Source organism: Staurois parvus, unplaced genomic scaffold, assembly GCF_062004578.1.
Source record: "Staurois parvus isolate SC_StPar_1 unplaced genomic scaffold, SC_StPar_1.0 ptg000232l, whole genome shotgun sequence".
In the NCBI taxonomy this organism is placed as follows: Eukaryota; Metazoa; Chordata; class Amphibia; order Anura; family Ranidae; genus Staurois; species Staurois parvus.
The window spans coordinates 5,211,251-5,236,443 of NW_028318028.1; the positions used below are offsets into that span (position 1 = coordinate 5,211,251).

At 40.5% G+C, this 25,193-nt stretch overlaps 1 protein-coding gene across 1 annotated transcript; it reads left to right on the forward strand.

Moving 5' to 3' along the window:
* Positions 1–362: 362 nt before the first annotated feature.
* On the forward strand, positions 363–21,463 carry LOC149460275 (multivesicular body subunit 12A-like). The gene is made up of 9 exons (XM_089679889.1): positions 363–494; positions 1,358–1,456; positions 4,261–4,354; positions 5,925–6,054; positions 9,470–9,601; positions 11,716–11,804; positions 13,690–13,751; positions 16,688–16,747; positions 18,569–21,463. The coding sequence occupies exons 1-9, from the start codon at positions 363–365 to the stop codon at positions 18,611–18,613; spliced, it is 843 nt and encodes a 280-aa protein (XP_089536015.1). The 3' UTR covers positions 18,614–21,463.
* The last annotated feature ends 3,730 nt before the right edge of the window (positions 21,464–25,193 follow it).

Here is a 25,193-nt window from a genome sequence, read left to right on the forward strand (position 1 = left end):
CATGTGGTGGTTGCCAAAAATTCACGTACCGATTTCCAACAGGTATATGAATGTGTCGTGCTGAGGCCCAATGGGATTTTAATGAGTGCTTATGATACTCTTTATGAATTTCCCTGAATATAGCCTGGTTGGATACAATTTTTTAAACTCTACCTCTTCTGAAGTGACCCATAGATTTGTAAATTTTTTTTGTTCAAAAATAAAAAAGAACACATGGGGGCACCTCTAAGTGCAGTATTAAGAAGTCATTTAATGATCCATACATTAAATGACTTAAAAGCCTTGAATTAGATGAGGACCATAGCCACTCTGCTGTTGGTGTATGGCGTCGGCGTCCAGAGTCAAGTGGAGCCTAAAGTCGGATGGGCATCAGTGTTCCGGAAGCACCGGCTCTCGAACATGGAGAAGACCGCGGAACCGGAAGTGACGTCAGGGAATTCACCGTGGACCACAAAAACCGGAAGTGGCGTCAGGGGGGTGGGTCCGTAGCCTTGGTAATGCGTTTCGGAGCACCAATCAGCTCCTTTGTCCATCCCGCTTTAGGCTCCACTTGACCCTGGATGCCGACGCCATACACCAACAGCAGAGTGGCTTTGGTTCTCATCTAAGGGGGACTAAGGAAGCAAGGAGACTCCCTAGTGGAAAGAGGGATATTTCCATCCATCCATCCGACTCCAGAAAAATCCATAAGGAAGCAAGGAGACCCCGTGCTTGGAAGAGGGAACACCCCATCCATCCCAAGGAAAGAGGGATAATCCTATCCATTTACCACTAAGTCCAATTAAAGGGACACAAGCTTTTTATGACCTCACTTAACGGTCTGGTCATATACACCAGGTGAGAGCACAACCAATGAAAGTGTACAATATTTTTTATGGTTTGTTTATTATTTCGTATCACAGCACTAGAAGTGTCAAAGTCACAGACTTTATAAGGACATGTTTGCAGCAGAAATATAATTGCATTGATATATATATTTTATTTTTTTTATGTTGGACTATTATTTAATATTTATTCACATTTTTTTTTTATTATTGTAATTGGTAGTGGAGCGCGACATTATTTTTGATTTTATTTCAAGGGTTCCTCTGTGTTGAGAAAGGTTGCTCTACAGGGTAGGTAATAGACGTGGTAGAAGGGGGTGGGAGGAGTTTTAAGCATAGTGGGTTCTATCCTGGAATTCCATTTTAAGTTAGGCAATAAAGGGTATTATTTGAACTCCAAACTTTCTTCATTAGTCGATGGCTAACATGCTACAATATACAGCCTCCAAGCTACAAATAGTGACTTTCTTGGCACTGGTATATATTGTGTGCTTTTGTTTGTGCTCGCTTACTTTGATTTCATATTCCCACAGATTGTAGCCACCGTGGAAGGAGCTTCTGCCAATTTTCTGAAGGGATTTAATCAGAAATCTGCTCTGTATCTGACTTGCACCACAGAGTCAACATCGGAGGTATAGTTTTAAGCAAAATATCCCTACAGTTTATCTTTTTCTCCATTACGGACCTATTATACCTTGCACTGCACTGTTTCTCTGTATGGGGTGGCCATCTTGGTGGCGCAGGGCTTTGCTTCCTCATGTTAGAGCCTCCAAAAAGGACACCAGTGAGCAGCACAATAGTGTCATTAGCAAATCTCACCCTAAATCTCCTGAGGCTAGCAATCAGAAGCAGCAGTACCTTAAATCTTACAGTGCAGATAGATAGCTATGAGCCTATAGGGCACAGGAATGCCTAGGCACCTTCACATCCAAGTAGGTGCACTGCTGTTTTCCAGACAAAGGATAGATTTTTAGATGTTCCCTATCACTTCTTGAGTTCAGGTCCACTTTACGAGTTCAATATAAATCTATGTAAATTTCTACAGTTTATTAAGGTCTATATTAAGTCTTTAACAGAATTTCACCCATCATTTTGGAATGTGACAAAATATCAGGTATCCAATGTCTTATAAATAAGTCAAAAAATGATTTAACCTGTGCATACAGAGGCTTCTGGTTATAATGGGATGAATCTCCAGGGTAACAGACCCTCTATGGTCTTCAGAGCAATCGTCATAGGGCACCATGCATCTGTGAACAGGGATGGTCCATAAAGTGACAGAAAGCATAAAAGGAGAAAGAAGGGTGCAAAGATATTGTGACCTAAAAAAAAACAATTGCAGATTTTCCCCTTATTTTTTGTCTGGCGAAACAGTTGTCAGAATTACAGGCAGTAAGGGTAAATCAGTTTAACAGAGCCTCGAATATCGTGAATACCTGATAGGGATTCAAAGGGTCCTTTCACAGGGGCGATCTGATGAGGATCATCTGTCAATTTTTCATATGGACCTGATCGGATGGTCCATGCACTCCATGAACCGGTGGGTGGAAACTAATTTGTGTCCGTTTGCACCTGCCCATCTTTGGGTCTAGTCAAGCCTGCTAAACCAATGGAGGAAGCCTGCATCCTCTTCTGTTTGGGCAGATTGGATTGGAGGCAGCCAGGTGTAAATGGATACCATAGTCTGTTTACACCTGACCTCCCCTAGAGCAGAGTGGGCTGTGTCCATCTCCGCTTTGTAGAAATTGAGTGGACACGGACCTGCCATCCACCTGCACTGCTCTGATTAGCAGTGTATCAGCGGACAGATCCCCTGCCCATCAGAACGGAAGGCACCCATGTGAAAAGACTGTCCAAAAAAAAATGAAAACCACCCCAAACTATAACTGTCCTTTGCAATAAGGTGCACATGGAAGGGCAACACACATCACAAACAAACAAAAGATTTCCCAGCACACTTACCAGCCATTCTGCAAAACAACCAAATTGCCCTGTCTAACAGTTAATGTTAACAACAGAGGGTTTTGTTTGCACACATTTGCAATTATATGCGGAAGCTGCAGTGCCCACAACAAGGAATCTCAGTATATACTGCAGTCCTAACTATAATTTTTAGAGTCTTCATATTAGGAGCACATATATCAATGGATAGGTTGAGAGCATGTGTGCCTGGAGAGAGTCCACTCCTCCTTAAAGACACAGGGATGCATGTGATGCCCAGCAGTAGCACAGTGGCAGCGAAGGCATCCAGTGTGTCCCTGCTCCTAATTCAACCAACTATACAAAAAAATGGCAACCACCCCAATCTATAACTAGCCTTCCATGTGCACCTTGCTGTAAAGGATAGTTATAGGTTGAATTGGTTGCCATTTTTTTGTACATTTTAACATTCTGGGCTCTCTTATAAACAAAAAAGCAACTAGCAGTGAGGAAATACTTCGCAGAATAGACCTTGGTAGCTACACAATGAAGACTCTCACCAAAGTTTTCAAATGCAAAGAAATTACACTGTTAACAAAGATCAAACTTGTCTATGCTCTCATTCTCTCCGTTCTTACGGTTGTGAGAGCTGGACACTGTGGAAACAAGATAGAAAGAAGATTGATTCATTTGAGCTTTGATGCTGGAGAAGGATTGGATGTGTGTCTTGGACAGCACATAGAAATAACAGATCAATTTGGGAAGAGGTCAAACCGGCTATGTCACTAGAAGCCCAAATGATGAAGTTACGACTGTCCTATTTTGGTCACACTGTCAGAAGAGAAAGATCACTGGAGAAGGAAATAATGTTTGGGAAGATCGTAGGAACCAGGCAAAGAGGGAGACCGACTGCTAGATGGTTGGACACACTGACTACAGCTGTGGGGATGGCACTGGAAGATCTCGCCAGACTACCACAAAGCCGACTTCTTTTTAGAGCTCTAATTCATCAAGACTCAGACTCTAGTTGAAGGCACTTAAAAATAAGGGAGGGTCATAACCCCTGTCATTTTTTTTGTGCCGTCTATGTCTCTTAGGGGAGATTTCTCTTCAGTTCCTGTTCCATAGTCAAACCAGGAAGTGAGAGGAAATCCCTCGAAAGTGAAGGAATCATGGAGTGTCCCCATTGGAAGATTTCCTGTTCTGGTGACAACCCAATATTTTGGAATTTCTTTTACTTTCAATTTCGATGATTACAGTAAACAGGACAAATAGAGGGGGGTGAATCTGCCTAATAGGGGCACAGACAGCAAAAAAAACTCTCCACTGTATCTAAAACTAAAAAAAAAGGTTTTCTCTTTAGTGATGCTTTAGTGAGAATTCAACTGGAGGGGTACATTGCAAGGTTATTTTTTGTTCTTGTGCCCAGAGTTGAGCTTTAATGAATTACTGAGAAAAATGCAATTCCAACAACCAGTTATGAACTTCATATTGTGTGTGTTTTTTTTATTTCCAGAATATAGAACAAGTAATTGCAGATGTTATGATATTGAATGAAAAGTCCCCTCTACCGGTTGGATATGCTTTTATTGGGGAATACATTGATCCTAGTAAGTATTTAGCCAGAACATGTGTTATAACACTACACATACTGTACATATATTTTTATTTATATATATATATATATATATATAAAATATCATGGCATAGATATTCAACAAGGGGTTGGAAATATTCCTCAGAGATTTTGGTCCATATTGACATGATAGCATCACGCAGCTGATACAAGGCAGGATGGATCTATGCTTTGATATTGTTTATGACAAATTCGGACCCTACCATCTAATTGTCACAGCTGAAATCGAGACTCATCAGACCAGGCAACATTTTTTCCAATCTTCTATTGTCTAATTTTGGGGAGCCTGTGTGAATTGTCTCCATTTCCTGTTCTTAGCTGACAGGAGTGGCATCCGGTGTGGTCTTCTGCTGCTGTAGCCTGTCTGTTTCAAGGTTTGATGTGTTGTGCATTCAGAGATGGTATTTTGCATACCTCGGTTGTAACAAGTGGGTATATGAGTTACTGTTGCCTTTCTATCACCTCGAACCAGTCTGCCCATTCTCCTCTGACCTCTGACATTAACAAAGCATTTTCATCCACACAACTGCTGCTCACTGGATATTTTCTTTTTTTCTGGTCATTCTCTGTAAACCCTAGAGATGGCTGTGTGTGAAAATCCCAATAGATTAGCATTTTTTTAAATACTCAGACTAGCCTGTCTGCACCAACAACCATGCCACGTTCAAAGTCACTTAAATTCCTTTTCTTCCCCATTCTGATGCTCAGTTTTAACTTCAGCAAGTTGTCTTCACCACGTCTAGATGCTTAAATGCATTGAGATGCTGCCATGTGATTGGCTGATTAGCAAATTATGTTACCAAGCAATTGAACAGGTCTACCTAATAAAGTGGCCAGTGAGTGTATATGACTAGTGTCTGTTTTAGCTAACTAATAATACTGGTATAACTTGCCTGGACCATGTGATCCTAGATTCCTGAATAACCTGTTATTGATGTGTAACCCACGACTACATAGTGCTTGAATCATTCTAGCAAACTGACTCATTATCCCATAATTAATTTTTACACTGGATTTATGTGCTCTTAGCAATTTGTTAGCAGGAGCCTGGTAATCATGCTTTATTTATCAGATAGGGATTGTACTCATCCAACTAATCACTCCATGGGTCCCTCTGACCTTCTGTGTTTAACCTTCTGGGCATATTTTCCGCAAACACCACACAGACCTCGGCGAACAAATGTTTGTACAAGTGTACACTCTATTCAAGTCTCTGCACAGCAACATTGTGCAATGCGCTGAGATGCCATCTAATGTGCTGCAACAAAATGCACCATGTCTGCATTTTTCTCTACTGCACATCAATGCAACATTGTATCATAAACAGGACATAAAGAAACAATTGTTTTCTATGAGCTCTATCAGAGATTGCATTCTGTGCAGAAAATGCAGATCACTGCATATAGTGTGAATGAGCCCTAAAGGATTTAGTTTAGATTTAAGGACTATAAGGGCAGCCATCAGGTCCAAGAACCATTGTAGCTTTTTCCAGGTCTTATTGGGTTAGGTTTGGTTTTGTTACATTCACTGTTCTGCCTCTTCAGAGATTACAGTTCCAAAGAAGAAAAGGTTCTGCATGAAGCTGACTCCCATACATACTACAGAATCTGCCATCGCTGATCTTAAACTGACTGTGAAAAATAAGTCGCTTGGAGCACCATATACACGACTTGGGTATGTGTCCGGCCAACAAATTGTGCATTGCAGATTTTAATTTTTCTTTTGCTGACCCTTTTGTTAAAAGGAAAAGTTACCCTGTCTTGATATTGTTAAAGTGTACAGTATGTTTTAGAAAAAAAATCTAATGCCCTGCATTATATGAAAGTTTTTTTAATGTTTTATTCCTTTAAAGCAAAACTAAATCTTGTCGGCTTGGGAAGGAGGTTGGGGCTCTTGCCATAACGTCTCGTGATGCTCCTCTGTGGCCATAGGGCAGCCACTGATGATTAACTGGCATAGACCTCCTTCTATCTTGCTCCCTGGTCTCCTCCTCACACGCACGTCTGCAAGACTTCTCCAGGTCCTCCCCCATCCTCTGGAACTCACTACCCCAATCCATCAGACTGTCACCTTCCCTCCTCACCTTCAGGCGCTCCCTGAAAACCCACCTCTTCAGGGAAGCCTACCCCACCCTCACCTAACTGCTGCTCTCCTTCATTCCTCCTACCACTCCATCCCCCACAGCCACTTCCTCCTGTACCACTACCCCCTCCCTCCCAGATTGTAAGCTCAAAAGAGTAGGGCCCTCTTACCCCTCGTGTGCTGTTCGTAGCTGCTGTAATGTTTCATGTATTGTCCCCCCCTCTATTGTACAGCGCTGAGCAAACCCTTTGGCGCTATATAAACTCAATGTAATGTAATGTAATAATGTGTCTCTGGTATTCAGCTGTGTTCTCTGCATGCCAAGAACAAGCCGGGATGTACACTTGCTAGGTGTAAGGTTTTAAACTTTTTTTTGCCAGAAATCCAGGAGCTACTGCAACACAACTCTTCTTTTGGATTACAGCACACCTCCCCTAAAAATAGTTGTAGACCCTCACCTATACCCAGTGAGGTGACTGACCTCGGGTGATACACAGATATGAAATAAATCTTCCTACATAAGTTGTACCTGTCTCTTCTCTACAGCCTTCAGAGTGCTGAATTTATACAGCTTGTCTGAGTTTTCAGAAAGCAGTGGGCGGAGAGCTGAATTTACATACTGCCCAGCTCAGTGAGGAGAGCTTTGAGTTCTGATTGGAGAGAAAACCTGTCGGTAGTGACTCATACAGATAGCAAAAGAACAAGGCAGCAGAGAGAAATGACACTTAGTGCTCCAAGACAAGTGCACAGTATAGAAGAATGTGCTTTGTTCATATTTCATGTCTGAGATTTAAAACACTTTAGGTTATGGAGAGGAAGTAGTCTGTAGTTCAGAATAGGAAGAACAGGCTTAACAACACATTTTTGGGGATTTTAGTACAGCAGAGCTCACTTGATTTCTGGCAGATCAATGTGTATTTTTCTGTATTGCAGCATTTTAATCCCTTCACGCCTAAGGGTAAAACAAATCTAAATGCCTAATACACTTTTTTTAACTTTGACATGTGTTAGTAAAACCGTACATAGCATCACAACTACGTTGTACATCCAGGTGAATTATACCTTGTTTTTTTCAGGACAAATTGGGCTTTCATTTGGTGGTAAATGGTAATGGATATCTCCTGATTTTTTTTTTTATTATCAAAGGAAAACTGGCCCAAAATAGTAAAAAAAGATTTTTTTTTAATTTAGCTGTGTTTTTTATTTTAAAATGTAGCTGTACGTTTCTTGTTACAAGCATAGCCTACCACCAAAGAACAACCCAAAATAAATTCTCCAGTTTTTGGCGATCGCAGCAATACCATATATGTGTATGTTATTTGTTGTTTGTACTCGTAGTACAGCCCAGAAACAATAGTGCACATTTTGTTTTTTTTTGTTTTTTTACCTAAAACACACTGACGGCAATTTTTTAAAAAAATCCTGACCTTTGACCCTGACCTTGGCCCAAATACTTACCCTTGCACTGAACTAGATCAGACCTTGATCTAGGTATTTTTTTATTTAATTTTTTAATATTTATTTATCCTTTTTTTTTTTAGAAACATTTTTTCCCCTCTATGCCAGGAGTTAGAGAGATACAATATATCTCTCTCCTTCATTTAAAGAGAGAAAAAAAAAACAAGGAGGCTGGGCTGTACAGTGACTTCACACTGTGATAGCCAATCAGAGGCTATCACAGTAATCATGTGACCCGGAATCGGGAGTCCCGAGTCCCAACTGTTAGAACGGGACCCGGTGCTCTCAGTGACACCGTGGTCTTTGTTCTGGGAGCACCTGCATCCTCCTACAGGAGAATGAAAGCTCCTCCTACAAGCTTTTACCAGTGCTCTGCAGGACACTGATAGAAGTCACAAGACTGCTATATACTGCTGATGAGAAAAGGTATTTAGCAGTTTATATTTACTAGAATAATAGCATTTCCATATTCTGTGTACTGTGGGAGACCAGATATAGTGAATGCAGAAAGGTCTACTTTAATAATACATCTTCAGATTCCCTCTTACCCCAAAAGTAGATATTTTATATAAAGTGTCATTAAACCCACATCATTAAAAGCAATATTAAAACTGTATTACATGCTGATCATACTCACTCAGTCACTATGGGATTCATTTTCTTTATTCTGCAAAAATCTTGACTGATCCTGTTGTTCTCCATCTCCCCCTTCTGTCCTTGTCCACAATGCAGTTGGGGATTTTGCAGAGCAGTGTTGGCAGCTAGTGCACATGCTCAGTTTTCAGTGTATGTCTATCCCAAGCATTTCCTCCCTATCACATCTGAGCAGCCCATGTGACTATAGAGTCACACATGTATGTGTGTACACATAGTTTGAAATGACACCCCACTCCCTCCCTCCTCCTCTGTGCCCACTAAACAGCTAAAAACAGTGGGGGTGGGACATTACATGTAGATTGATGGAGGCTTCACCTCTCTGTTATTCTAAGACACAGCCTGGAGGGACATGACACAGCCTGTGACTGGCAGAAATCCACTCACATTATGCTATTGCCAAAAAATAACACAGATTTGATTTCAAATATATATTTGTATGACAATTTAAACAGTTTATTGATAATGTATCCCAAAGGTTGTTTGCTGCTAGCCATATGTTAAAAAAAAATTAATAGGACTAGCCGCTCCTCCTACGACTGTTTCCCTGCAGACAGGATGGGAAAGAGCTGGGTCACATGCCAGCTATATGTTGCTTAGGAAAACAGATACTTAGATGTTTTTTTTTTTTTTTTTATTAAAATAACTACAGTGACATCCACATAAAGGGATAATGTAAATTAGGCAGTATGTGTTTAGTATCACTTTAATCCTTTAAAACCATTTCCATAATTAGGAAATCGAATGGGTGACACCAACAGTTTTATTCTCACTCATGCTGGTTAGAAGGGAAAATGGAGCATCCGAAGAATGGACATCGTAGGTACTTTCCTTTTTTATATGGCTGTCTTTTTCAGTGTCATATCAGTCTCTTTTATGTGTTTTATAACCACAGTGAGATGAGTGGCCTGGCTTTATGGTGCAAGAAGGTTCCAGTAACTGCCCCCAAACCAACACCAAAACCTCGAAATATTACGACGGGTGTCAGAGGACTTTCTCTAGACAACGAAAATCCTGCTCAGCCAGTGTAAGTGTCCTTGAATCAGTAAGACCTCTGGTCCCCCAATGCTCTAACTTGGTCTGTAACCAGCTTCCTTTTAACTAAACTTGTCTTTAAAGCAGTGTACCATAAACACTTGGATGTGTACTGAGGAGCGCCTGGTACAAATGTTTGTACCACTTAAAGCTGAATTCCGGGAATTCAGCTCCTTTGTAAAAAGTGAAGGCACACTATGAGTTAAGTCCAAGGAGCTGTGTGACATCTCCTGGACGTATTCTTATTATTCATATCTGACAGGTTTATAGTACTCCTGGAAGACAGCTATTGCTGTATTTTCAGAAACCTGATGCTGATCTTTTTATCTCTGCAACTTCTACAGTAGAGTCGTCGCAGCTTCTATGCCTCCCCTCCCCTATTCCTGCACAATCACAGAAGCCTTTGTATTATGTGAGCACATTCACAAAATACAAAGGCTTTTGTGAATGGCCAGCAGAGGGAAGGGGTGGGCATAGCTGCTCTATGTGCTTCTCTCCTCTCAGATCGTGTAGCAGATGTAAAAAAAAAAAGAGGACAGGAGATGTCATTCACCTCCTTGGACTTAACTCTTAGTGTGCCTTCACTTTTTACAAGTTGGATGAATTCCTAGTATTCAGCTTTAAAGTTTTTCTTTTTAAATCATTTTATTGGTTAAAAGCATCAAATAACGCCAATGTGTTTTAAAGGGGGAAAAAGTTCCCTCCCCCTTCCTCAGGACCTGAACATTAGATGTCATTAGAATCATGATGGAATGCACTAGAGAACGAACGTTATGACTTGATAAAGACTATTATCTGAGTGTCATTAGGAGAAGATACAAGGGTTTATGGTCTGCTGCGTGTTTCATTACTCCCTTTCCTACTTTATACAAAACTAAAACAAAAATGTTTTGGCTATTCATACATTTTAACTGAATACAGCAAGACTATGCATATTTTTCTCTATGAGATCATTGGATATATAACTATACATATTTAAATCATGAACATGATGATGTTTACGTATAGCAGCCTGTATATAGAAGCTCTCAAGCAGTTTACCTATAGCCGCCCATATTCTGTCATAAAGTGGTTGTAAACCCTTACATATACCCAGTGAAGTAAATTACCTCAAGTGATACACAAAGAAGGAACAAATCCTCCTACAGAAGCTGTATGTGTTTATCTACTGCCCTCTCTCCTCTACAACCCTCCAAGGTGCAGAATTCAGACAACTTCTCTGAGCTTTCAGAAAGCAAGGGGAAGGGAACTGAAGTTACACACTGCACATCCTACAGAGAAGAGCTCTTAGAGCTTATTGGAAGGAAGGGACACACCCCCCTTCACACAGCACCAGAGCTGAGGCTGTCAATCACGAGCTGTGTGGTCAAGCTCCCTTCCAGTCACCATTTTTCACTTGGTGTCAGGAAAACTTGCGACTCATGCAGAAGAACAAAGCAGAAGACAGAAATGACACTTAGTGCTTTAGACTGGGACAAGTACACACTATAGAGTGATTTACTTTGTTTGAATTTCATGTCTGAGGTTTACAACCATTTTAAAGAACAACAAAAGACTTGTGTATAATAGTAATCGAATGAAGTATCAATCCAGTTACTATATGATGTGCAAGCCTCGTAAAGTTAACAAAAAATGTCCTTTACCATCCCTCACTAATCCAAATCTGCCTTCATTTGTGTCTCCCATACTCCCCTTCCCAGACACTGCTGCTCACAGTAGGAGGGTTTTTCAATAACAGAGGCAGTGCTATCAATCCAGAAAGCAGTTGGTAAGATGAGGAGTTGTCAGGTGCTGATTGACTAGGCTGCAATACTGATAGTCATGTCCCTGGCAAAATGTAGTGAAAGCAGTACAGCCTACATGGAAGTGGAAGCTCTGCTCTGAATTATGAAGCAGAGCAGCAAGGTTTCCACACCATCACAGGAAGCTGCATAGATGGACTTCACTGGCAGGATCACCATGTATTTGTTGGACTTTGCAGGGCGGCCAAGAGGAAACTGTGAGTGCAAATGTACAGCAAATGCTACAGCACCTGATTATTTAATAGGAGGCCATTGATTTACTTTATTATCACTATTTACAAATGGCCCATTTTTCCAACTGCAGCACAAATCAAGCTCCTGTTCCAAAACTGAGTCGAGGACCTTCCATCACTGAACATCCTACATATGAGTCCAATGTCTATGGGATATCTGGTGAGTTGTCAGTTAATAATGGTAGTGTAAAACAATAGCCTCCATCCAACAGCTGGGGATCACATGTGGCTTCTAAATGTCTTCATTGTTTGGGAAATGAAATATATTTTATATATATTCAAAGGGAGAAGATACAAACATGAATATGGTAGTGGTGTAACAAAATCAAAATTCTGGTGCCGAAACCGAAAATTCAAAATGCACTTGGCCGAAAACTGAAACCGAAATGCGCAGTTTTTAAAAATGAATACCGTATTTTTCGCTCCATAAGACGCACCTGACCATAAGACGCACCTAGGTTTTAGAGGCAGAAAACAGGAAAAAAAAAATTCTGAACTAATGGACTGCAGACATAGTACAGGAGATGACCAGAGACTGTGGACACAGTACAGGAGATGACCAGAGACTGTGGTCACAGTACAGGAGATGACCAGAGACTGCGGACACAGTACAGGAGATGACCGGAGACTGCGGACATAGTACAGGAGATGACCAGAGACTGCGGACATAGTACAGGAGATGACCAGAGACTGCAGACATAGTACAGGAGATGACCAGAGACTGCGGACACAGTACAGGAGATGACCAGAGACTGCGGACATAGTACAGGAGATGACCAGAGACTGCGGACATAGTACAGGAGATGACCAGAGACTGTGGACACAGTACAGGAGATGACCAGAGACTGCGGACATAGTACAGGAGATGACCAGAGACTGCGGACATAGTACAGGGATGACCAGAGACTGCAGACATAGTACAGGAGATGACCAGAGACTGCGGACATAGTACAGGAGATGACCAGAGACTGCGGACAGTACAGAGATGACTGCTGACCTTTGGGGAGGGGGGGGGAGCGGGTACCTGAATTTGACAGGTACCCGCTCTTACTTCCGCGGAGTTGTTCTTTGATCTTACCTGTTCCTCTATCCAGCCCTTGAATATAGTGTAGTATAAAGGGTTAAATAGTTAGGATGAGAACTGGTTGCTAAGCTGGCCATACACTGGCAAACCTTCATAAGAAAATTCTCAGTACATTCAAAAACTGGATGAATTGTCATTCAAAATTACTTCAAATGTTCATTTCCTTTTACCTTCGATTTTGGAATGAATACAATTTCACAAAAAACCACATTCACTGTTCGTAATTTGACTGAGAGAAATTTTTCCCCTTTTCGAATTTCCTCATTGCCACTGTCGATATCGAGTATCAGTTTGAACCCATTTACAATTAGAAAATTGAACAAATGTTCTTAAAGTGGAGTTCCAGCTGTTTTTGTGGTTATTAAAGTCAGCAGCTTCAAAAACTGTAGCTGCTGACTTTTAATAAACACACACTTACCTGTCCTGGAGTCCAGCGATGTTCTCACCCCCACCGTCCCTTCTCTGCCTCTTCTCTCCTCCACGGCACCAACATCTCTACTGTGGGCACCAGGGTGTGACAGTGTGCGGCTTCACAGTCGGGTGCCCACTGCGCATGCGTGAGTCATGCTGCGCCTTCTATTTGGTCTGGCAGGCTTCTGGAACCTGTGAAAGTTTCCAGGAGACTGCGGGAGGGAGGAGGGGGTCAAACTTCCAACAAAAGCAGGTATCCGCTCCCCCCCAAAAGGAGTCAAATATGGCAGTGGAGGGGTGCGGGGGGGGGGAGGTGGCAAATAAGAGGAGTTTCCACTTTTTAGTGAAACTCCACTTTAACATAAAAAATTTCCAACAAAGTATGGCCAGCTTAAGTCTCATCTATTGATCCTTTTGAATATAGAATTCATTAATGGCTAGGGCAAAAAAAAAAGTAATATATTTTATATTATTATATATTCATGTAAAACAATACTGGAAATGTTGTAGTGGGTTTTTTTGTATTAAATCACACTGTTTTTTTTTCCAGCTGTTGATGGAATTCCATTCACAATCCACCCAATGTTTGACAGCATAATTGTCGAGCCTTCTGTGAGTAATATGGAAATTGCTGTAAATTACCCCACCAACTATCCATTTAATGTGTTACTAAACCCGTACCCTGCATTCATTATATCCGGTCTCCCACATTACATAGAACATGGAAATGCAATTATGTTAGCAACTATAAACTGCTAAATACCTTTTCTGATCAGCAGTTAGAACAGTCTTGTGACTTCTATCAGTGTCCAGCAGAGCACTGGTTAAAGCTTGTAGGATGAGTTTTCTCTAGGAGGTGCAGAACCCCTGACCTCTATCTGGTCAATGCTCATCCTCCCTGTGCTAATCACATGCACCCTCCCAAGAAAATGAGACATGATATGTCTTATCAGGAGATAAGAGGGAGACACTGGAAGAAGGGGAGTATCAGAGAAGTCAGGATCAAACAGTATTTTTACACAATACAGAGGATTAACCCCTTAGGTTCCACAGAGCATATAACAAGCATACTTTACTGCATATACAGACTGATTTTACTGTTCTGGGTTTAGTAACACTTCAACGACCTCACACTTGTAATAAACTGCAGACAGGCTGCCTGTGCAGGCAAAGCAACATACTGGTATGTAGGGCGCGCGCATGTGCACAGCAGGAATAAGAAACAAAGAGATCTGTTAGTAAAAGCAGCACACATTACATGTTGTCAGGCACACCCCTTGATGGCCCTAGATGTTAACCCCTAACCAGCCAGTGTCATTAGTACAGTGACAGTGTACAGTATTATCACTGAATTAGTGTCACTGGAGATGTCAGTGGCAGCCAGTTCCCCCCTAGCGTTAGTGTCAGATCGCCCACCACACTATCGCAGTCCCAGTATAGGTCATTGATAACCTCCAGTAGTAGTATAAAAAAAATATGTATGTGTGTGTATATATATATATATATATATATATATATATATCATAGTTTGTAGACTCTATAACTTTCACGCAAACCAATCAATATACAGTACACTTACTGGGATTTTGTTTCACCAAAGACATATAGCATTGTTTTTTTATTGGATATGTTTTATAGCAGAAGGTAAAAAATATTGTTTTCTTTTTCAGAATTTTCGTTCTTTTTTTTTTATATCGCAGAAATTAAAAACCCCAGTGGTGATCAAATACAGAAAGCTATTTGTGTGAAAAAAATGATATAAATTTTGTTTGGGTTCAGCGTTGCATGACCACTCAATTACCAATTAATTTAGCACAGTGCTAATTAGCAAAAAAATGGCCTGGTCATGAAAGGGGTAAAACCTTCCAGAGCTCAAGTGGCTCTTTAATTCATTCAATTTGAAATATTAAGCTGATTCAACAGTGCACCATTATTCTTTGGGCAATTTTTACTATGTAGTAAGACTAGAACATGACTTTGAAGACTTACAGTAGCTTACATTTTCAAGTAATATTTGTTGCTGTCATCATTTTCTTATGTTCTAAGGAGTGCCACAATAGAGTATAAAGCAGACATAGATAAATGGTGAAAATGCATGTCTCCCCCTTATGTTATAAATAAGGGGAAATCTTCTTTAGTCCATCATTGGAGAACTCATGCAGGGCTGACAACACTGCTCGAGATTTTATGGCAGGGGAGGCAACCTTGTCCCATTCTTTACCAGAAGTTAGAAGCTCACTAAGTTTCTGGCCGGATCAACAGGTATTTTTCTGTACTTGCATCCGTTAAAAAAAGAGAAAAGCCCCAGGGAAATGTTCATGTACTGAATAATTATTATTTTGCCAAGACATACACTTTAGCAATGCAAAAAGAAAAGGCGTGATGTTCCTGGTCACTAGGACTTACAATCTAAAGTATTTTTTATTACATGCAATGGATCCAGTCAGAAAGTTGATCCAAAAAAGCTTCATATTTAAAATAAATAGTTAGAAGTATTGCCTATTGACTTTCTCACAGAACTGACACAGAAATCATTGGCTCAGTCTTCCTTTTATTTATTCATGTGGGATTGCTTTTTCACCAGTGTTAGGTTAATAGATTTATGTAGAATTCTAAAGCCAGACCCAGTTACTGAGTTAGTCTAGGCTTAGGAAAGATCCTGACTTTAAAGTTGAGATCCACCTAGATGCCTGGACCAGCAGCTGACTCGGCCTTTCAGCGTACTGCTGAGAGCCTGTACCAGCCACCCCCTCCACCACAGCCCAGCTCTCCATTGAGTGCTGGAGGGGCAGAGCAGAGAACCGGACTGACAGTTATTCGCTCGCTTCTCAGTCTCATATGCGGCAGGGGACAGATTCAGCTTGGATCGGTGCTACAGCCATCTAGGCGAGTATGATTGTTAATTTTTTTCAAAAGCAACATTTGATATTCCTGATATGTGCCTGGTATACCATGTACTGGTATGAAAAAGTATCCCAATCTCTTGGTATTGCTTCTTTTGGGTGAAATCCCTGGCGTTCCTGCCATTCCTGTTAAAAACTGACCACACTAAGCATGAGAATAAAGCGTGGACAGCTTTCTAGATGTGCTGGGAACCTGCTATCCTCCAATGATCAGACTTGTCCTGACACACATCCCGTGCACAGCCCGTCACTGGAAAGATCAGTGTCCTGCTGTTTCTCCTTCCCCAGCTCTCTAAGCTTCTTATACAGCTGAGAACAGAGGGAATGTGATCACTTACAAAAAAGGAAAAAAAGGTGTTTAAAATAGAAATGAACGGCAAAAAATTTGTGTATAGATATAAAAAAATATTATAAACAGAATGGGTTCTACAAGGTGAGGGTTCACATATACTTTAAATTATACTGAGCTGCATCCATTTTGTGTATCTGTCTGGAGTTCAGCTTTAATTTAAACACTTCCACTGGATTTTTAATGTTATAAATGAATAAAAAGTAGGAAACATATATGCTGTATGATACTCACTTTAAATGATATCTAAAGTTTATCTGTTTAATAGATTTGCCCGTATTGTTTTCCTATACTAGATAATCTCACCTAGCTTCCATGACCTTCGAATCAAAACCCTGGCTGACATTGAAAATGAGGTGAGCTAATTTAAACGTTTGTATCCGGGCTCAGTTACATGAGAACATTTTTTTTAACCTGCTTAGGGTGTCAGGCACATTGGGTGATTAGATCAGGGCATGAGATCCTGGCATTTGGGTGAAGGCAGAAGGCACAGACACACCATCCAGCCCCACTGTGAGCAGCCTATAAAACGTAATGAAGGCCTGAAACATTCTGTGGCTGGACAGTGCGCCAAGTGGTGCTAATGTTTAGGGCAGTATGCACCCAGAGATGAATCTCCAAAACACAAACAGTCTGCATTCATCCCTGGATGTAGTCTACTCGAGACATTAGTGCCACTCGGTGCACCGTCCAGCTGCAACAGAAAAAAAAACCTGAAAAATTCAGTATTTTAACTGCAGCATTTTTTCTCTCAATAAATTTAAACTTGCATTGTACCTCTGGTGGCAGTATGTACAAATACACACACACACATATATATATATATATATATATATATATATATATATTTTTTTTTTTTTTCTCCTGATCACCGCCACACCAGTTATATGATGAAGCTATACTGCACTGGTGACATTATGCAAAAGAAAAAAATAAACATTGTATTTCTTCATTTTGCAAAAAAATAGGACAAAAAACATACAACTTCAGAAAACTCACCATGCCTCTTACTAAACACCTTGGACTGTCTACTTTCCAAAAAGGGGTCATTTGGGGAGTATTTGTACTGTCCTGGAATTTTTGGGCCTCAAGAAATGAGATCAGTACATCAGGATTGATCAATTTTCAGATATATACCATAGTTTGTGGACTCTATAACTTTCCTACAGACTAAATAATAAAAAAGCAGTGAGGGAGGTGAAAAGCCACTAGCACTTAAAGGTAAACCAACCTAATAAAATAAATACACAACAAAAAAGTGCAGCGCTTAGAAAAAAATGTACACAAAAAAACATATGACTGAAAAGTGCTACGCAAATTATAAATTGCGTAGCTAGTGCATTTTGCAAAGCAATAAATGATAAAGATGATGCCCCATATATAAGAATCAATGGATGAATAAATAAATACAAGTGAAAATGCAATAATCAATAGATGAATGAATAAATACAAGTGAAAATTGATACACCACTATGGTGAAAAAAGTGCCAGTGCAATAAAATAACCGTTCAGAAAAAGTCCAAAAACAAGAACAGAAAAGTCAGATTTCTTCACTATAAGTGCCCCATGATATTGTGCACCAAAAAAAAGTGAAAATCTTCCATGTACCTTCTTCACCAATATGTACGCATTAGAAACAAAAGAATATGGCACCTAGCAAGAACCTCCAGCCAACCAGGACCTCCACAGGTCGCTTTCACACATAGATGGTTAGCGTTAGCCTGAAGAAAGACCTATGGGAATTGCTCACCACACGGAGCCTACAGCTTCCTCATAGGCTTCTCACTTCCCTCTGGTCTTTTTTTTTTTGTATATTTAGCAAAAAATAAACAACCCCTGTGATGATTAAATATGACCAAAAGCTCTATTTGTGAGAAAAAAATTATAAAAATGTAATTTGAGTACAGTGTTGCATGACCGCGCATTTGTCATTCAAAGTGTGATAGCACTGAAAGCTGAAAATTGGCCTGGGCAGGAAAGGGGTAATAGTGCCCAGTATTGAGGTGGTTAAAGCCAAATCATAATGGGAATGACCAGGCCAGCAGGTATTCAGTACATATATTCCAGATAAGTATTAGGTGGTTGTCTCTCCTGTCAAACAAAGGTTGCAGTTGATCTGTACACATGTAATAAATTGGTGAAGTTCTAACATCCAATCTATTGTTTTTGTCTTTCAGTACAACTATGGATTTGTGGTGGAACGTACTGCATGCACTAGATGACACTGGATACACTGATATCAGTAGACCCTCTAGTAGCCAAACAGCAAACAATAGATATTTAGTCCCATGCTTTCAGTGCAGGTGCTCTATAGTGCAAGCACCATCTGTTATCTGCTCCCCCATCAACTTTGAGATGTGTCCTATTTCCATGGATGGTGTATGATGTCAAATCACACACTAGCAAAAAAAAAACCTTTTTATGGACTACCACTTATCTCTTAAGCTGGCCATACATGGGTCAGATTTTCTTCTTCAAAAAACCTGTCCCTGTTCCCTCATCCACGCATTTGATGTGAATGGAGGAATCATCCCCGCTGCGTCATTGTACTTTGACAATGTAGAGACTCCCCTGCCATCAGAATACACAGGTCAGTGCTGCAGCCTATTGTCTGCAATGCTGATAAAGCGAAAATATACAGACAGGGCGATTAAACAGAAGACGATTGGTGGCCACACATGGATCAAAATTCGGCCGCTAACTGCTGAGCTTTACTCTGTCTGCCTTTAGGCAATTCCTGCACTCATCTGATCAAGGAAGCCTGTCCCACCTCTACTGAAATGTTAATTCTTGAACTACTTATCCCATACAGCTATTACTTTTTGTATCTCTTGCTCTTCCTTTTGGATTGTAAGCTCTAATGCACAAGGCCCTCCTAACTCTCTTGTATTGTAACTGTACTGCCTCCATTTATTCTCATCCATGGATGGACACGGGACGTCTATTACTACAACCTGCAGGAGGGTTTGACATTGACAGACAGACAGAACTGTAGGTCAGCGCAGGATCCCCCCCCCCCCCCCCCCCTTACAACCGGCATGCCTCAGTTTTTTGCTAGTGTCCTAGAAGGAAGGACATATTGGGGAGATTTAATAAAACTGGATCACTCAGAATCAAGTGCAGCTTTGCATGTCAGCCAATCAGCTTCTAACGTTAGCTCATTTAATTAAGCTTTGGCAATAAAACCTGAAAGCTGATTGGTTTCTATGCAGAGATGCCCCAGATTTTGCACTCTCCAGTTTTAGTAAATAACCCCCTGTGCTTTCAGCTCTGCAGTGTTTAAGACTAATCTGTAGGTATTCTAGTAACTTCTCTAATCAAGACTCTTCTCCATGTTGTCACTGGTGTTTCCTACCTACTCACAGTTCTCCAGCACAATCATCCTCAGCCTGGCTCGTGGACTGTAAAATTATTAGGACACATTTCAGAAAATAAGATGCAGTCAGTATGGCTGATGCACTCCACAGAACAACTGTGCTGATAAGTGTACATCCTCTAGGTCAGCGGTCTCCAAACTGCGACCCGAGGGCCAGATGCGGCCCGAGGGCCAGATGACACTAACAATGGGGCCCAATGACGCCAATGCGGGGGCACAATTCCTCCCTCTGACAAAAACAATGGGGCACAATTCCTCAAAATGACACCAATGATGGGGCACAATGCTCCCACTGACACCAATGATGGGGCAAAATTCCTCCCACTGACACCAACAATGAGGCACAGTTCCTCACAATGATGGGGCACAATTTCTCCCACTAACACGAACAATGGGGCACAATTCCTCCCAATGATGGGGCACAATTCCTCCCACTGACACCAACAACAAAGCTTTATTCCTCCCAATGATGGGGTGCAATTCCTCAAAATGATGGGGCACAATTCCTTTCAAGGACACACAGGATGGGGCAATATTCCTCCTAATGCCACCAAGGATGGGGCCACAGTCTGGCCCCCCAAAAATCTGAAGGATAGTAAACTGGCCCTTTGTTTAGAAAGTTTGGAGACCCCTGCTCTAGGACATCTTTAGTGCTGTCATATACTCTTGTCCCAGAATTCCCCCTAACCCCCCTCCCCTCCAAACACACATACAATGTAAATGTACATATATTATATTTATGGAAGAGTTTCCTGAGAATTATGTTACAAGATTCTACAAGATGTCTTCTCTTTGTAAGAACCCATTCACACGTGTGCAACTTGTTATGCAACTTCAGATATTAAAGTCGCATGCCAAGTCATACCCCATGATTTCCAATGATAACTATTCATTTATGTGCGACTTAAAGTTGCAGCAACTTCCAAGTAGTTCGCTACTTTGGTCTGACTTTAATGCAACTTGAGGGCCATAGACTTCAATATGAACCCTCAAAAGTTTCATGAAAGTCGTACCTGAATGGTTTACATGCAAAAGAAGTGGTTTCCGACTTTGCAGAAGGATAAGTCACACCCTTCCAAAGTTGTAACACACTTTGGAGTCGTACAAGTGTGAATGGAGCCTAATGGTTACTCCGGTTAGAGCAGGACTATAGACATACAAGAGTAAGGGCCGCTTCTTCTTCTACTTGGGTGATTTTAATGTAAACCCAACATCAGATATATGCTTTTATGTTAAGTGCATGCTTGCAAAGTAATATGTAAATGTAACACTTTCAGGTATTTATTACCTCTCACCTACGTAGATCACAGTACTTCCTATACATACCTTTATCTGCTTTTGCCATCAGAACACCAGAGCTATAATTATTCAGGCTTTTAGACTGAGATGCTGGCTCAGAGATGACACAATTATGTAAATTCTGGTTCCTGTTCAGTTTTTGTTTGTATTCACAAATGTTTGATACAGATCAGCCCCTGCTGCAACCTCTCACCTTGTAACTTACTCACAAGTTACATTGTTACAGGCTTTAGGAAAGCGAGTACATGCTTCCCTCTGCCTGGAGCAGAGTGATGGCAGCATCTTCGCCTAGACCAAGTCAGCTGACTGGAGATTAAAACGGGACTAAACGCACCTATTTATCTTTCCCAAAAGAGCGCTTGTTAGAAATGTTTAATAAATTGAATGCCTAATCAGATATACTAGTGGTGTTTTCTGTACGGTTTTTATTTACATTCTACCTCCTAGCTCACATGTGGTATCACTGCACTGCTCTGTTCACAGTATGTAAAAAAAAAACAATTGTAAAAAAAGAGACTTTTTTTTTAATTACATTACTGTCACCAGTCAGTGTCCCTGATTACCGCCACACCAATCAATATATGACTCTGTACTGCTCTGGTGACAGTATATAAAAAAGAAATTCTGGAAACAAAAAAATGATTTCAATTTTTCTTCACTTTCCGAAAAATTGTGACAAAAAAATTACAACTTCAAAAAAACTTGCCACGCCTCTTACCTAATACCTTTAATGTCTACTTTCCAAAAAGGGGTAGTTTGGGGGGGTATTTGTATTGTCCTGGCATTTTAGGGCATCAAGAACTGAGAGAAGTCTTCATTAAATCAGGATTTTACAATTTTCACTATATACCATAGTTTGTAGATGCTAGAACTTTCCAACACACTATATAATTAACACTGATTTTAGTTATTTTTACCAAAGAAATGTAGCAGAATATATTTTGGCCTAAAGTTATGAAGAAAGATAATTTATTTGCTAAATTTTATACCAGAAACAAAGAAAGATTTGTATTTTTTATCAGAAGTTTATAGAAGTAAAAAACCCAGTGATGATCAAATACCACCCAAAGAAAGCTCTAAAGAAAGGTCTCAAAAAAAGATAAATACATTTTTGTACAGTGTTGCATAACTGAGTAATTGGTATTCAAAGTGTGAGAGTGCTGAAAGCTGAAAATTGGTCTGATTAGGAAGGGGGTGAGTGTCAGGTATTACAGTGGTTAATTATTGTACCATTTGCAGAAAGGAATATAAACACCCTGATCCACTGCCATACCAACCAAGATTTCTTTATAAGCTTCAAAAATACAACAGCATGCTTCTCCACATGACAGTATTGAAGACTACTCATATGGAAGAAAAATATATTTGAAATATCTGTCAATATATTTGGGAAGAATATTTTTAAAATATATTTGAAATGCTACAATTTTGGCCATATTCAATATATTTTAAAATATATTTGAAATATATTTTAAAAATATTCTTCCCAAATATATTGACATATATTTTTCTTCCATGTGGGTAAGCTCTGGAGCAAATGCCCTTGAAGAGTGCAACTGCACTTGCAAAGTGCACGTCTACTTGCCTTTAGTAAATCAACCCCTATGAGTCTTTAGCACAAACAGACTAGTCTTTTAAAGAAGTTGAGAATGCTCATACAATACATTGTGCAAAATGTCACTTCAAATCTAATCTTGTGAAAAGCAAATTCATATTTAATGATTTCATCTTCACATGATGGGATAATAGAATTGAACATTCACACAATATTTTGTATGCACATTCCCAACTCCTTTAGTAATCCAGCCTCCATGTATGTATGCAACTAGGGCAGACAGTACACCTAACCTTCATATATCTCAGGCCAAACGGTTTTATTGAAGTGTGCTTTTTCCTGCCTGCCAGGGAGCTGCCATATTGCTGGAAATCAACCAATGGAGCTGGATAAATTGGCATGGCCTTGTTCACTACCTCCTGCTACATCCATTAGCTATGTAGTGCAATATTGACATTTTTCCCATGTATTACATCACATTAATATTAATTAGCATATTCAGGACTGCTATTAGAAAATATGGGGTCCTTTATAGCCTACCTGACAGGGCCCCTCCAAATATCAAAACAATATTTTGACTAAAAATACACTAAAATCATTATTAGCAGACACAAACACAACATAACTTACTGCAGACAAGTCCATTTATATCTGCTTGTTAATACAGATACATGGACCATCAGATCTGATCTACCTAGATGGAGGGGAACGGATCTCTGTCCATTTTTTTTTTTTAGTGGATCGGATTGTAGGTAGGCAGGTGTAAACAGACACAAGTCTGTTTAAACCCACCGGTCCATAGACATACAGTTGTGGCCAAAATTATTCAACCCCCAATGCTGTAAAGGGGTTTAGGGACTATAGTGTACATTTGGAATTGTATTCAGAATCAAATCCTACAAGGACGTTGTAACTACCCAAATGCAACTAAAATGACATCAATTGTTTATGTAATACAGTAGTAAATGGTTCTTATGTGGTTTCTTCATTGCCACAATTATTCAACCCCTTAAAGACTACCACTCTGAAGAACAGAGGTTCATACAGGTGCTTTCCATCAGGTATTGAAAACACCTGTGGATGTCACCGAGCAGCAATCAAGCATAATAAGCACCAATTAGGCAGCTTTAAAATGACTGTGATACTCAGCTCCTTCTAGACATTTACTGGTGTGGTTACAAACATGGTGAAGGCAAGAGAATGGTCCAGGAAGACAAGAGAAGAGGTGATTTCTCTTCACAGGAAGGGCAATGGCTATAAGAAGATTGCAAAGATGTTAAACATACCAAGAGACACCTTAGGAAGCATCATTCGCAAATTCAAGGCAAAGGGCACTGTTGAAACGCTACCTGGTCGTGGCAGAAAGAAGATGCTGACTTCGACTGCTGTGCGCTACCTGAAGCGTAGAGTGGAGAGAAGTCCCCGTGTGACTGCTGAGGAACTGAGAAAAGATTTGTCAGATGTGGGTACAGAAGTTTCAGCCCAGACAATAAGACGCACACTGCGTAATGAAGGCCTCCGTGCCAGAACTCCCAGGCGTACCCCCTTGCTGTCTCCAAAGAATAAGAAGAGTCGACTGCAGTATGCCAAAAGCCATGTGGACAAACCACAAAAGTTGTGGGATAGTGTTCTGTGGACTGATGAAACAAAATTAGAACTGTTTGGGCCCATGGATCAACGCTATGTTTGGAGGAGGAAGAACAAGGCCTATGATGAAAAGAACACCTTGCCTACTGTGAAGCATGGTGGAGGGTCAATCATGCTTTGGGGCTGTTTTGCTTCTGCAGGTACAGGGAAGCTTCAGCGTGTGCAAGGTACCATGAATTCTCTTCAGTACCAGGAGATATTGGATGGAAACGTGATGCAGTCCGTCACACACCTGAGGCTTGGGAGACGTTGGACCTTTCAACAGGACAATGATCCCAAGCATACCTCCAAGTCCACTAGAGCATGGTTGCAGAGGAAAGGCTGGAACATTTTGGAGTGGCCATCGCAGTCACCAGACTTAAATCCGATTGAGAACCTCTGGTGGGACTTAAAGAAAGCAGTTGCAGTGCGCAAGCCTAAGAATGTGACTGAACTGGAGGCCTTTGCCCATGAAGAATGGGCGAAGATACCCGTAGATCGCTGCAAGACACTTGTGTCAAGCTATGCTTCACGTTTAAAAGCTGTTATAACTGTAAAATAATGCTGTACTAAGTACTAAGATTGAATGTCACTTGGGGGTTGAATAAAACTGATAATGCTGTGAGCACAGAAAAGACATTTGTGGTTATTTCATTATAACTGTTATGTTATATTTGTCTGACCTACAAGTGCCTCTTTAATGTAAATGTAAGCAAGATGACTGAATGATCAAAAGCAATGTCAAACTGGCCAAAACACTCAATTTCAGTGGGGGTTGAATAATTTTGGCCACAACTGTACATGGACCATCCTGTAAAACGTACAGGCGGACCTGATCAGATCATCTGTGTGAAAGTGGCCAAAGTCCTGTGAGCCTATATTCGTTGAACGTGCTTGAATTGCTTTTTCTCAGCCAGCCAAATAAACCTACTTCAATGAAGCTCCT

Excerpts from the sequence above, each read along its gene's own strand:
- LOC149460275 (XM_089679889.1), top strand. The coding sequence starts at position 363 with ATGGGCATCAGTGTTCCGGAAGCACCGGCTCTCGAACATGGAGAAGAC. Across the intron at positions 495-1,357 it reads GGGGTGGGTCCGTAGCCTTG|ATTGTAGCCACCGTGGAAGG; the intron begins GTAATGCGTTTC and ends ATATTCCCACAG. Across the intron at positions 9,602-11,715 it reads GAAAATCCTGCTCAGCCAGT|CACAAATCAAGCTCCTGTTC; the intron begins GTAAGTGTCCTT and ends TTCCAACTGCAG.